Source organism: Zophobas morio, unplaced genomic scaffold (assembly GCF_036711695.1).
Source record: "Zophobas morio isolate AGI-343-1 ecotype UQ-CSIRO unplaced genomic scaffold, CSIRO_AGI_Zmor_V1 ptg000024l, whole genome shotgun sequence".
NCBI classification, from domain to species: Eukaryota; Metazoa; Arthropoda; class Insecta; order Coleoptera; family Tenebrionidae; genus Zophobas; species Zophobas morio.
The window spans coordinates 16,730,300-16,743,128 of record NW_026972129.1 but is presented as its reverse complement, the minus strand read 5'-3'; the positions used below and the strand labels follow the sequence as shown (position 1 = coordinate 16,743,128).

The 12,829-nt window shown below is 33.4% G+C and overlaps 1 protein-coding gene across 4 annotated transcripts; it reads left to right on the top strand.

Moving 5' to 3' along the window:
* The first annotated feature begins 1,605 nt into the window (after positions 1-1,605).
* On the top strand, positions 1,606-12,757 carry LOC135134847 (hamartin). 4 transcript variants are annotated; one of them, XM_064063698.1, is made up of 18 exons: positions 1,606-1,756; positions 1,856-2,073; positions 2,127-2,392; positions 2,444-2,556; positions 2,808-2,988; positions 3,041-3,114; positions 3,174-3,316; positions 3,367-3,509; positions 3,674-3,760; positions 3,821-4,021; positions 4,076-4,259; positions 9,724-10,282; positions 10,333-10,519; positions 10,570-10,695; positions 10,743-10,895; positions 10,948-11,134; positions 11,980-12,137; positions 12,185-12,757. In XM_064063698.1, the coding sequence occupies exons 2-18, from the start codon at positions 1,986-1,988 to the stop codon at positions 12,548-12,550; spliced, it is 3,216 nt and encodes a 1,071-aa protein (XP_063919768.1). In that variant the 5' UTR covers positions 1,606-1,756; positions 1,856-1,985; the 3' UTR covers positions 12,551-12,757. The 4 variants fall into 4 exon arrangements, with proteins under 4 accessions (XP_063919768.1, XP_063919767.1, XP_063919766.1 ...); XM_064063697.1 differs by having other exon boundaries at positions 3,674-3,772; positions 9,727-10,282; XM_064063696.1 differs by having other exon boundaries at positions 3,674-3,772.
* Positions 12,758-12,829: the final 72 nt, after the last annotated feature.

The window sequence follows — 12,829 nt, the reverse complement described above, 5'->3', positions numbered from 1 at the left end:
ACATATGCTACTTTTAAACTAAAAGGAGTTTCGATGTTGCTGCCACCAGACAGAGATCAAAATTGAACACAAAGGACCGGAAAACTTGAACTTTGCTCAGGTAGCTCATGTAACAGTGACGTCATCGTACGTCACGATGAGATTGCTAAAATTATTTTGTATCTTAAAATAAACATGTGTATCCAATGTTAAACTAGAAGCATGCTAAGCGTATGTTTCAAATGAGTCTTTTCCTTACAAAATTTTGTGATAATGTCATTACCATTTTTGCAAAGACACGTATATCAGTTAGGATAGGTGCACTCGAATGGTAATAATAACAATATTGTAGAATGAGCCGTTCCTGATTCAATTAATAAAATAAATTGACTCATTCATTATTTTTTAATCACCCTCTATAAGTCATTCTAAAATGCAATGATAAATCGCAGATATAGACTCATATCATATTTTGTACATTTTAAACCAAAGAATTTTCTAATATTGCATCTAGGTACATATTCTTTGCAAATCTACAGCATTAGTTTAGTCTAAACGGAGTTTTTTTACTTCCGGGCGTAAGCTAAGGTAGTGTAGTAATCGAATCCATCGGGCAACTTGCCAGTACCATATTTCCTCGATGTTTCATGATCCCTAGTGTACGAATAAAGTGTTCCCCCGTTTCCGTCTGTCTGTCGTCTGTCAATTTTTATTTTAGAGAGTTAGTTTCCGAAAACTGATTGGACTGATTGTTGTCAAATTTTGTATGTATATTAGAAATATCATGTAGATGGTGAAACGCTAACCAAAATTTGGCTAATCATCCTCATCAAGAATTTGATGACATCCTTTATTTTTTTTTTTTTGAAATATTTAAATTTTTGCAGTAATATACTCCTGTACTTGTAGTTTATGAATCCGCATGGAGCTGTTATCCGATGCATCAAAATTAAAAAAAAAATCAAACAACTTTTTGTAAGTGTCGGTAGTGTCAAGGCCTTGGCGTACGAAGTAGAAGCGCTGACCAGGCAAATTTGGCTTATCATCCCCAACACCAATGGGATGACGTCATCTCCAAAATTTATAATAAAAAGGCTTTTTAAATTTTATAAAATAAGATACTCCTGCACTTCTGGTGTGTGAATCCATGTCGAATTTTCATCCTAGACATCCAGAATTTTTGGAAAAAATTCAAAACTGAATAACAATATTTTGCAATATAACTTTTAAACTGCAAAACCGATTGCTCTGAAATCTTGTAAATATTTTAAGGTTATCGTAATCATGGTAAATGGTTAAGCAAAATTTATGCGTTTATCCCCTCCCAAAAAATTGATGACGTTATCTCAAAATTTTTCCGAATAAATCCTATACAAAATTCAAAATGTGCAAAATATGATGAATATACTTGCCATTTACTCTACACCTATCCAAACTGATATACGTGTCTTTACAAAATTATCACAAAATTTTGTTAAAGGAAAACTCATTTGGAACGTATGTTTACCTACCTGATTTATTTGTACACGCAAGATACACACTTTGTACACACATGGATCACCCGGTATGTGACGGCTGTTTTTGTAAACACGTTTTGCGCATGCTCAGTGATAAAAAATGAATCCATTCGATGACACTTGAATCTCTTGAGTAGAACGGTGTGAATTTTTGCTAGTATTTTTGGAAAAATATTTACGAATTGTCCGAAGTAAATTCAATTACATGACGAAGTTCATCCACGATATCGAAATATCCACGACTTGGCATTCACAATCGGGTAAATGTCAACCTAAAAAGTGTCAAGTAATATCTTTTTGCTTTAAAGCCATTAAGGTAAAAGATGTTTTTTAACACTTCTTTACACTCATTTTTTCAGGTCCGGCGTGTTTCTATAAAATGCACTTCTGCGATAATAATTATTTGTACTCTCACACCGTTATTGCCTAACGTCTACTTCCAACATTTAGCTAACCTATTCTGACAACAATTCACCAAATACCAACAAAATGTCAGAGATTTTTCAACAGTTAGAATCCAATAATAAGGAGGAGGTTGAGGCCATCAAGCAAAAAATACTAGAACAATTTATTAGCGGTAGGAGCGTTGTAATAGCTTGTGATGTTGAATTTAATGTTTTCTTCTTACAGTTCGAGATTCTTGGTTGGTTAATGGCTTGTATGATTATTACCTAAGTACAAATTCCGCCAACACGATTGTTGTGTTGGTTAATATAAAAGAACCGCACCATCAATATTTATTTGATAGATTAAGTGACTCGATTGCAAAAAGTTCAAAAACTGATGTCAAAGTGCAAGCTCTTACGTTGTTAGGTCATATTGTTCGCAGCCAACCAACATGGCTTTACAGACTGTCAGAACATCATCTTTTAAAAGAGTTGTTAAAATTGTTAAAAGTAAATCAAGGATTAATTGCGAAGATTTTGTTATTAAAGGTTTTGTTGCAGGAGGAAGTCGAAATTTTACCTCTGATAAGTGCATTACTTGTTTTGATTGTTTTAATTCCAATGATTCCATACTCCATGGGGGAACTATTAAACCATATCTTTGATATTTTCAGGTAAATATTGTTTGTATGATTTGTAGCAAAACTTAAGTGTCAATTATGCATCATCTGTAGTAAATTAGAACTGAAATTACTTAATTAATCAATTAATTTTAATTAACAAATGTAATATACGTTGTGATGTTTTTTCACATCAGTTATTTTTTATTATAAAGTATGAAAAAAAGTCGTCTAGTAAGCCATGACATTTATTAAAAAAAAATTATCTTGTTCGCATGATTACCCAAGCTAACATGATTTTTTAGTCGTCTGGCTTCTTGGAACTGTAATCCTGGAAGATTAGTAGAAGAACAGATGATCCATATGCAAGTAGCTTTGTATGCTTTATTTCTCAGACTTTATGGCATGTTTCCTTGTAACTTTTTGGCATATCTGAGAACACAGTACAAAGATAAAAACAAAGCAGTATTTATTCACACTATTAAGGTAAAACATTGTTTTCTGATGTGTTAACAATATTGACAATAAATCGTTTTAGCCAATGTTAGAAACAGTTAAAATGAATCCTTCTTTAGTTACAACATCCAAAGATAATGAGACAACTAGCGAAAGGTCAGTTTATCGTTGTACTAAATTAGCATTTATGATAATAATAAAATGTGTTTTTAAAGATGGAGAAGAATGGCCGTCCATGATGTCATTGTAGAGTGCGAGCGATTTTCGCTAGATGTCTCTGACACATTTTGCGCTCACGATTCTTGTCAACTAGCGTCAGGTTTTAGATCCAGATCTGGCACTGCCAATTCTTCCATTGGTAACGTTATTCAATATTGGCATAACTTTCCATTAGTAAAATTGTTGTAGATGCGGTATATTTTCAGTCTTTGAAAAATCTGGCAGCGTCAATGTCTAACGACAAAGGAGAGTATTTTACACCGAGTATGGCTTTTAATCCTAACACGCCACCTGTCGGAGGAGTTTCGATACCAACTTACGTCCCTCAGCCGGTAGTGCTTTTACTATTTTCAAATAATTGATTTAAAAGGTTGCACGTTGATTTATCTAACTAGAAACAACGCGGCTGCTTTTATCAATTATTTCGTATCTAAATCATAAATCACTAAAACCCACCCCTAAAGAAACTTTAAAATAAGAGAAATTTGTATGACAGGAATTTACACATGATGAAAATGTTGTCCCACAAGCAGGGTCTTCTCCACCAGAAGCAGCAATAGAAGCAACCCCAGAAACTACCCCAGTAATTCAAGAAGTTTGTTCCATTCAGATTCACTTACGACGTTTTAATGTAATTTTTTAGGAAACTCAGTATGCTCTGAGAACTCAAGTGAAGTCGCTAACTTCTCCATCGCAACCCCAGTCGCCTATTCGCAAGGAAAAATCGCCTTTTAATTTCTCAGTAGAGCCTAGATCGTCTACTTCGAGTTTCTACGGGGATGCTAGACCGTCGACTTCGAAAGGTGATTTTCAGATGGTTTCTCTTTCATTTGATAAGTCTCCTGTGAGTTGATCGTGTGCACTTTTGGGTATTTGAAAGTAGATATGTGTTCTTTAGGTTGCTAGTACAAAATTAAAATCGCTTTCTCCAACGAGTCCGCAAAAAATTAGGGCGGATAGAAGTCCTTTGAAGAGTAGTGGATCTTCGGTGGATCCAGACGACTATGTGAATGAGAAAAAGAGTGAACCTAGTCAGCCCGCCCTCAAACAGAGCGATAGTGTATTGCATGAGAGTGAAGACTGTATGTATCTAGTTGATAAGTTTAGTTAATGATTAATTAGTTATCTCTTGTTTAATTTGAATGCGGAATTTTCACATTTGGTAACACTGATACACTGAGAATTTTAACAAATTTTGCATGCGTCTTGATTAATTGGTTTTGTTTTGTTTTTATTTGTAGATTATTAACTTTTATATTGGCACGTTTATCATAATTTTAAAGTATCACCAGGTATATGGTGTGACAATGTGGTCATTTCACTGGAAGGAAGCACATTGAACATACATATTATTTTTTAGCGGCTTTCCATAAAGGAAAGCAACTGATTTATTTTCCTTGACTTCATGATACTAGTGGATAATTGTAATATAAACAATCTAAGATTATACAGAGTCATTAAAATTGATTGAGAGAGTTGGTACTCCCTGCTTTTGTCGTGAAGTTTGTCAACCTTATGACAGATTTGTTTAAGGTTATATGGCAATGAATTCAGTGGCGTGACAAGAGAACTGGGGGTTGCTTGTCGAACTCACCTGAATCAGTTGCGAATAGGAAAGTTACCTTCTTGCAAAGTTGCGAAGGGTTTTAACGTTTATACGAATCGCCTTGGTCGATGCACACCCTATACCCTATTGCTACTTGCATCTTTGAGAACAAATTCCAGAAATGAATGGATCTAAAATATTCGAAACTTCAAATCTGACAACTAATATTTTTTACCAAAAAAAAAAAAATTGAAAAAAGACGCCACTGAGTTTTGAAATTTGAAACTTGAAACTTCAAATCTGACAGCTAATATTTTTATACAACTTAATAAACCAAATTATTCAAGTTCAGGTTTACCAACTCTCTCAATCAATTTTGATGACTCTGTGTAATACACCATACTATCGAAAATAAAATGAATTAGAGTTGGCTGTAAGACCAACCAAAGACTTCAAATATATACATATTTAAAGTCTCTGAGACCAACTGCTTGAGTGGTGATCAGTTAAAGGTCATGTTGGCAACGGTTTACGTCAAGTTCAGGACAGTAGTACCACACTAAATTTATTATTATTTTTGGGGAATAAGAAATAAGTGGGAGAAAAGTTTCTATAATAGTCCTCTAGTAAGCCATGAAATTTATTTTTAAAATAATTGTGTTGGCAACACGTACGCGTTCCTTGTTTAGTTTGACAGTTACGGTCAAGTAACTGTCAATAAATTGTCAAATAGCTGCGATACCAACATCATTATTTTAACAATTAATTTCATGGCCCACTAGAGGACGTTTTTCGATCATATGGTATTTGGCCAGTTAGTGGTCGGTCACGTGTGGATTATTAAAAATGTTTTGAGAATGCATTTAGATCCAAATTTCAACAAAAAAAAAAAATTATTATAAAATAAATTCATCAGGAGGTCAAGATTTTTGAGTTGATGCAAGAAATAATTTTTATAGTAGCTTGTATATTATATTTTAAAATTCAAGGGGTTATTCCTTGGGTTGGTTTAAGATTTTTTTGTCTCAGATGATTTTCGGAAAGACAGGCCGATAAAAGCTTTTCGAAAAATAAACAATACTTTACTAATTCGTATTACATGTAAAGATTATTAATTTACAGGGGATTTTTATTTATTTTTTCGCCTCATTATCTTCGAAACAAAGCGTGTTTTCGAAAATCATTCAAGGACAAAAAAAACTTGAAATAATCCGAGGAATAACCCCAGAATGGTTACCGCTTTTTTAATAAACACTCTGTATATCATATAGATCATTACAAGATTTTATCCACTTATTTAATCACGCATTTTAAGTTTTTAAGTTATTTATACGACAAATTTTGACAGAAAAAGCGGACCATTTACTGTATAATAATGTTGCGCCCGCCTATATTTAATAATGATAAAATAAAATTGTTATAATAAAATCGACTTACCCAGATTCATATTCAGAACGTTTTGCTGCATTGAAGCTTAATTAATAATTTTAATCGCTTCCACTGTTTTGAGGAGACACTTTGCTGTGTGCTTAACTGTCGCATTCTTTCGATGTATAAACATAAACAATTGAAGTTAAGCATGTACTGATTATATATTTTTACTTCAGGGGCGAGGGAAGATTGGTCTAAATAACTTTAGGCCAATTTTTTGCGTTTAAAAGAGAAAGTCTTGGAGGTACCTAGTGTTTTTTTTTTTTTTGGAAAGCATTTTACAGAAACTTAGGGACTCCTAGCGTTATTTTTTTTAATATGTGATATTTCGTTTTTGAAGGAGAAATCAAAACATTGTAAAACCGAAAATTGAAAAGTCAGAAATTTTAAAAAACTAAAAAATTCAAAAATTAAAATAAATGAAAATGTTGAAAAATGTAAGATTTAAAAACTCGCACAATTTTTAAAAATCGAGTACGTAATAAATTGAAAAAACAGAAAGTTGAAAAATTTTAAATTTAAAAATCGGAATCTTGAAAAATCCCAAAATTGAAAAATCTTAAAACTTAAACAGAGATATCGGAAAATTAAAAAATCGATTAACCGAGAAATTAATAAAACGAAAAATCCAAAAATTCAGAAAACGAAAAATCCAAAAATTTAGAAACGCTAAAAATTGAAAAATTTAAATATGTACATAAATCCCAAAACTGAAACGTCAAAAAATTGGAAACTCGAATAATCGAAAAGACAAATAATCGAAAAATTAAGAAATCGAAATATCTAAATATGTATGGAAAACTGGGAAAATTCAAAACTGAAAAATTTTAACTAAAAAAACTGATAAATTGAAAAATCGAAATATCTGAAAATTAATTCCGAAAAATTGAAAAATCGAAAAGTCTAAAAACGAGAAGGCAAAAAATCGAAAGAATTTAAAAATTAGAAAAATTGAAAATTTAGAAAGTCGGGCAATTAAAACAACAAATGAAAAAATAAAAAAACTGAAAAATCGTAAAATGTAAGATTTAAAAAGTCGCAATATTTTGAAAAATCGAATAAGTAAATATCAAAAAAAAAAAACAAAATCGAAAAATATAAATATTTAAAATTCGAAATACATATTGAAAAATTCCAAAACTTATGCATTGAAAATTTGAGAAATTGGAAAGACGAAAAGTCGAAAAATTAAAAATCAATTAATCCAAAAATTGAGGAATCGAAAAATCCAAAAATTTAGAAACGCCAAAAATTGAGAATCGAAAAGATGAATTATCGAAAAACTGAGAAATTGAGAAATCGAAAAATTGAGAAATGGAAGTGGGCAAAAATTGAAAATGGGAAAATTCAAAATTGAAAAATTTGAACTTAAAAAACCGAAAAACTGAACAATCGAAACGTCGAAAAACTGAAAAATGAATTCCGAAAGATTGAAAAATCGAAAAATCTATTAACGAGAAGGCAAAAAATCGAAAAAATGAGAAATCGAAACAATAAAAAAATCTAAAATTTGAAAATTCGAAAAATTGAAAATTTAGAAATCGGACAATCAAAACATCAACAAATGGAAAAATCAAAAAACTGAAAAATCGTAAAATGTAAGATTTAAAAAGTCGTAATATTTTGAAAAATCGAATAAGTAACAAATCAAAAAGACGAAAAGTCGAAAAATTTTAAAATCCCAAAATTGAAATAGATAGAGGATAAACAGAAGATAATTTATATATATTTCATTCCGAAGTTTCATCTTGTTTTATTTTCGAATTGTCAATATTTGTCAGTTTATTCGATTTCGCACTAAGTCATATTGATAAAAAAACACCACTTTCCATTTAAAATCCACCCCTGATAAATTTAAATATACATTTTTGTTAAAAAGTAATGATTTGTACGGATGTGGCAGTTACTTGTTTAAACTCCATTAATTCACTTTTATCTTTCTGTGTTGAAGATATTCTACCTGAAGAAGGTACTGTGTAATCAACTTTTGTAACCAAGCAAGAAAACTTTTATTCTACTTGAGTGTTTAGGGAATTATGGCAACCCGCAGAAAGAAGGCGGAGGAACTTAATACCCCTCGCTACTGGGTACCGACAAAACTTTTGCGTGCGATAGTACATCAAAAATGTTTCCTTGTTTTTTTTTAACTGCAACAAAACTAGGTTAATTTTATATTGTTATTTTCAGAAGTACCCAACCCGAATGCATAACTTTATTTATTTTATTTTTATTTGTTAGTGGTTTTTCAAATGGCGTTATAATTTTTTGCTACCGATATAATAATCACTAATGGAATTGGATCATATGTGGTTAAGTCATTATCAATTGATACGGCTGACGTAAGCATCGTGGTCAACTAGAGCAGAAATTGAAAAAAATCACCCGAAAATACATGGATTATTTAAGTGTTGCCATAAGCATTTATTTCAAATGTTGATTTACCTAACAAAATTTTTAAATAAAAGAAAGAAAATGATGAGCAGCTGAACAAAACTTCAAAATAACAGAAATTAAGACCAGGTAAAGATTTTAGAATTTATGTGAATAACAAATTAAAATATTGTTTTTGTTTTTTTTGTGAACTATACATATGTACCTAGTAATATCATTTTGTATTCTACGTACTACAAGACGTCAAGTAAAGTAAGGGATTCTATTTATTTTTTATAAATCTCGGCCCGATAGTTTCTGTCCAATAAAAATCGACACAGATGACAGATAGAAGGAAACGGCGGACCTATTTTTTCGTACTGTAGGAGTTTGAAACGTCGTGAAATCCAAAATTAGATAGTTCTAGAATGAGAAGTAGTAGGTAGCCCGTTTCCATTTATCTGTCGTCTGTTAGTTAATTTGTAACGTAATTTAAAAATTTCGTGTAAATGGTAAAACGCGAATCAAAATTTATTTTGATAATTTAATGACGTCACCTCAAAGTTTTGCTATCTGAAAACAATAATGTGTTTCTTCTGCATCTGTGGTTTATCAATGTATACACAATGATCCAAAATTGTGCAGCAAAATTTTACACACTATCCAAGGTTGCCGTGAGCATAATAAAACAACCATTAAAATTAGTTATTCAATCCTTTTGGAAAATGTATGACGTCACCGCAAAAATGTATCATCAGTTTATTAAAAAATGTTGTTTGCCTATTAGTAGTGTAGTTTTATTTTTTAGAAATGTTTGCAGGAAGTTTAAAAAAATATGGATAAATGGAAACAGTAATATTTTTATTACCTATATATAATTATAGACATTATTATAAAAAATCTAGGATTAACGTTTGTAAGTTATGAAACTGAATTTGGTTGTGTTTCAGGGACCAGGGGTGTTCTGCCTAAATAGCTTCAATTATTTATTTATTTTTTTCTATATACAAAACTGCCAATTATGCGAGCTGAACCAGAAAACAGCTGCTGGATCTAAATATCTTTACATATGCATTTAATTTACAGTTGCACGCAAAACCTATTTCAGTAAAAAATTTCCTCATTTTTTTGATGCACTCTGTATTTTGGTTACAATCTACACCTAAAAAAATAGAAGTGTGACAAATAATTTTTGTTAGCAGCAAGTGAAAACATAGAAGACGATCGCAGCTCCCCCTGCACGGCCGGCGGCCTCCACATGCCCAACTCAAAATCCATGAAAGACTTCACTCGCCGAGTCCAGCGTCTACGCCATCACAGTCAGTGCACCGCCGAATCAGACCCGCAAGAACTGCTAAGCGGCAGCAGCCCCGAAATGGACAGCGCGAAAGTCCGTCGCGCGAACTCGTGTCCCGAGATGAAGAAGAGCCCCGTTTCGTCGGTGAAAGACAACGTCAGCAGGACCAGCCGGACCCTGGACGAAACCGACGAAGAGTCGAACGTGGAGAGGGCGGAGAGCGCCGACCGAGCCGAAAGTGCCATGTCCAACGGAGTAGATGCCATGTCCGACGCCAGCAGTCAAAAGCTTGCCAGTGTTGAAACCCAAACCGAGAATTTTTGGCCGATGCCTTACGAGCATTTGTTCTTGGGGATTTTCCCCACTTTGGGGGTAGAGGTTAAGTCTAGTCCGGGGCCTGGGACGTCGTCGGGGTCGCAGGAGAGGTATAGTCAGCCTTCCATTAATGAAGTATTAGATAAGTAAGTTGGCGAGGAAGTCGGTGGAAGAGGGTGTAAGGGTGGTGTTGTAGGTATGTAGAGACAGCTATTCAGGATAACGATAAGGATAATATTAAAGGACTTAAGAACCAACTTAAGCTTGTACATCAGCAGCTTCTGTTTGAGCGACATAGGAGAGAGATACACGCGTTTAAGAATAGACGGTTTTTGGCAGATGCTAAGAATACTCAAGTGTTGGAAGAGCACAACTCGGCTTTGGTAAAGTTTCGTTTGAAAATGTTGATGTTTCTTACAACGTTGTCTTTCAGAGAGATCAAGTGCAGTTGCAGCAGGTTGATATAGATGCGTTGAGACACCAGTTAGAGCGCATTCAGAAAGAGAGGGAAGTAGAAAATAGAATGTTAGCGAATACCGTTGCAAGTTTAGAAGATAAGGTGGGTACTAGAGGGTTGATGTCTAGATTTGACATGTTTTCTTGTAGTGTAAAACGTTAGAGTGTCAAAATAAAACTTTACAAGACTCTGAGGAAGAACGTCAAGAAAATATTGAAAATTTGAAAAGCAAATGCTTGTCGTTGTCGTTAGAAAAACAGAAAGTTGAAGGTATGCTTGTAGATGCTCTTGCTGAGGTCAAAGTATGTTGTTTGTAGGGTGTTTGTCGTTTTTGTTTAGGGTTTATTTTTGTAGTTTGCCAAAGAACAAGCTGCTGCGGGAGATAAAGGTCGCGCCGAACTTGAAAATGTGACCAAGCAACTTGTGCTAATAGGAGAACTTCAATTAAAATATAAAGAAAGACTGGATGAACTGACGTCCCTTCGAAGATCTGATCAGGAATTAGAGCTTTTGAAAGAATCCTATAACAATGAAATAAAGAGTAAGTTCCAGATAGGTTAGACCTAGCACCAGCTATCACTATTATCTCATAGCTGGCAGCACTCTGCAAACATTTTAAAAAAGTAGTCTTTATTTTATTGATTAAATAAGAAGCTGCAAAACCGAATGTTTTGAAATTTTGCAGACGTTTTAAAGTTACATTTTTAACCAAAATATATCTATTTATCCCCTCCAAAAAATTGATGACATCATCTAAAAATTTTACCACGTAAATCCTATCGAAAATATACAAATGTACATGAGTTTATACTTGTTATTTATCATTGTCTTCATATTTTTGGAATTGCTTGTACAGGTGACCCAAACATTATTTAAATCGAGTTTATTGCAAGCATGGTAAATTTTTAATCAAAATATATCTGTCTAACCACCTTACTTCCTTTTTTCATTAGATACATAGAAATTAATAACTCTCTAATTTTTTATTGATCAATTATTATCAATTAAGAACGAGTCACCCCATTCTCTCGTGGCGTAATTAATAATTTTAATCCTTTCTTTTGAGGGGACAAACTCATTCAAATTAAACTATGTAATTTCTACGTGCCACTCTTCCGATGTATAAACATAAACACTTCAAGTTGTTGTTATTGCTGTGAGACCATTTTTACTCATTGAGGGTAAGCTAAGCAAGTACAGTAATTGAATTGATATTTTTATATTTTCTCGACGTTTCATGATTTAAAATATTTGCCTACAATGTATGTTTTTGGAAATTATTTATTTTATTTACTATCACATACATGCAGATAGGTCGGGGGGCGACCGTCAACTTGTCCGCTTGTGCTAAAATTCATTAACTTGACAAATGTAATATAATTCTAGCTTTACACCAGCGTTACCGAGAAAAAGTGAGCAAACTAGAGGCTTGTATAAACAAAATCGGGGAATTGGAGCAGATAATTCGTCAGAACGAGGAAACAATATCTTTGCAAAAACGCACCTTAAATAGCATAAACGACGAAACGGAAGAGAAAGTAAAGGTACACTTCTCACTCGATGTCGCCCATATTCTAACCCCCTTTTCCAGATCCTCGAGAGCAAATACCAAACGCAGCTGGCCATTAGTCGTTCATTCGAAGAAAAAATTCTAGAAATGTACAAACAATTAGAAATGTCTACTAGAAAACCGATACGTTCTCCCGATACGAGTAGCTGTCAAGAGGTTCAAGTTCCGAGTGATAAAGTGAGCGGGGCTGCGGCCTTAAGCCAACGGTCGTCGCCATTGTCGTGTTCTTTGACGTCGTCAGACGGCAGTCTAGCGTTAGTTCAGCCCGATGCGCGCGATGTCAAGGGTCTACAAGCTTTAGTAGATGAAGAATCTCCAGTGGAGGTGAAGCCAGATACTCCCAAAGATTCGGAAAACCAACCTTCAACTTCTGGCACAAAGAAATGACTGATTTTCGTCATAATGTTAATTTAGCGAATTGGTATTTTGTAGCAACCACGAAATTTGAATTGTTAAGTTTGAGATGTTGGAAGTCGTCGAATTTTGTGGCTGGTACGAAAAATGCGGTAACACGTTAAATTGGATTTGTTTGATGTATTTTTTTAATGTATTTAAATATTTTTGTCTATACTGTAATAAATCTACTCTATCTGATGAATTGTCTTTTTGTACGACTGTATGCAGGCCCTCACGAGATGCCCTTCGCGCCGCTGTCGCTCCCTTTTG

What these genes read in the sequence shown, in the direction of transcription:
- LOC135134847 (XM_064063696.1), top strand. Translation starts at nt 1,986, where the DNA reads ATGTCAGAGATTTTTCAACAGTTAGAATCCAATAATAAGGAGGAGGTT. An exon ending in TTTCATTTGATAAGTCTCCT is followed by an intron (nt 4,022 to 4,075) that starts GTGAGTTGATCG and finishes TGTGTTCTTTAG; the next exon opens with GTTGCTAGTACAAAATTAAA. An exon ending in ATTGCATGAGAGTGAAGACT is followed by an intron (nt 4,260 to 9,723) that starts GTATGTATCTAG and finishes AATTTTTGTTAG; the next exon opens with CAGCAAGTGAAAACATAGAA.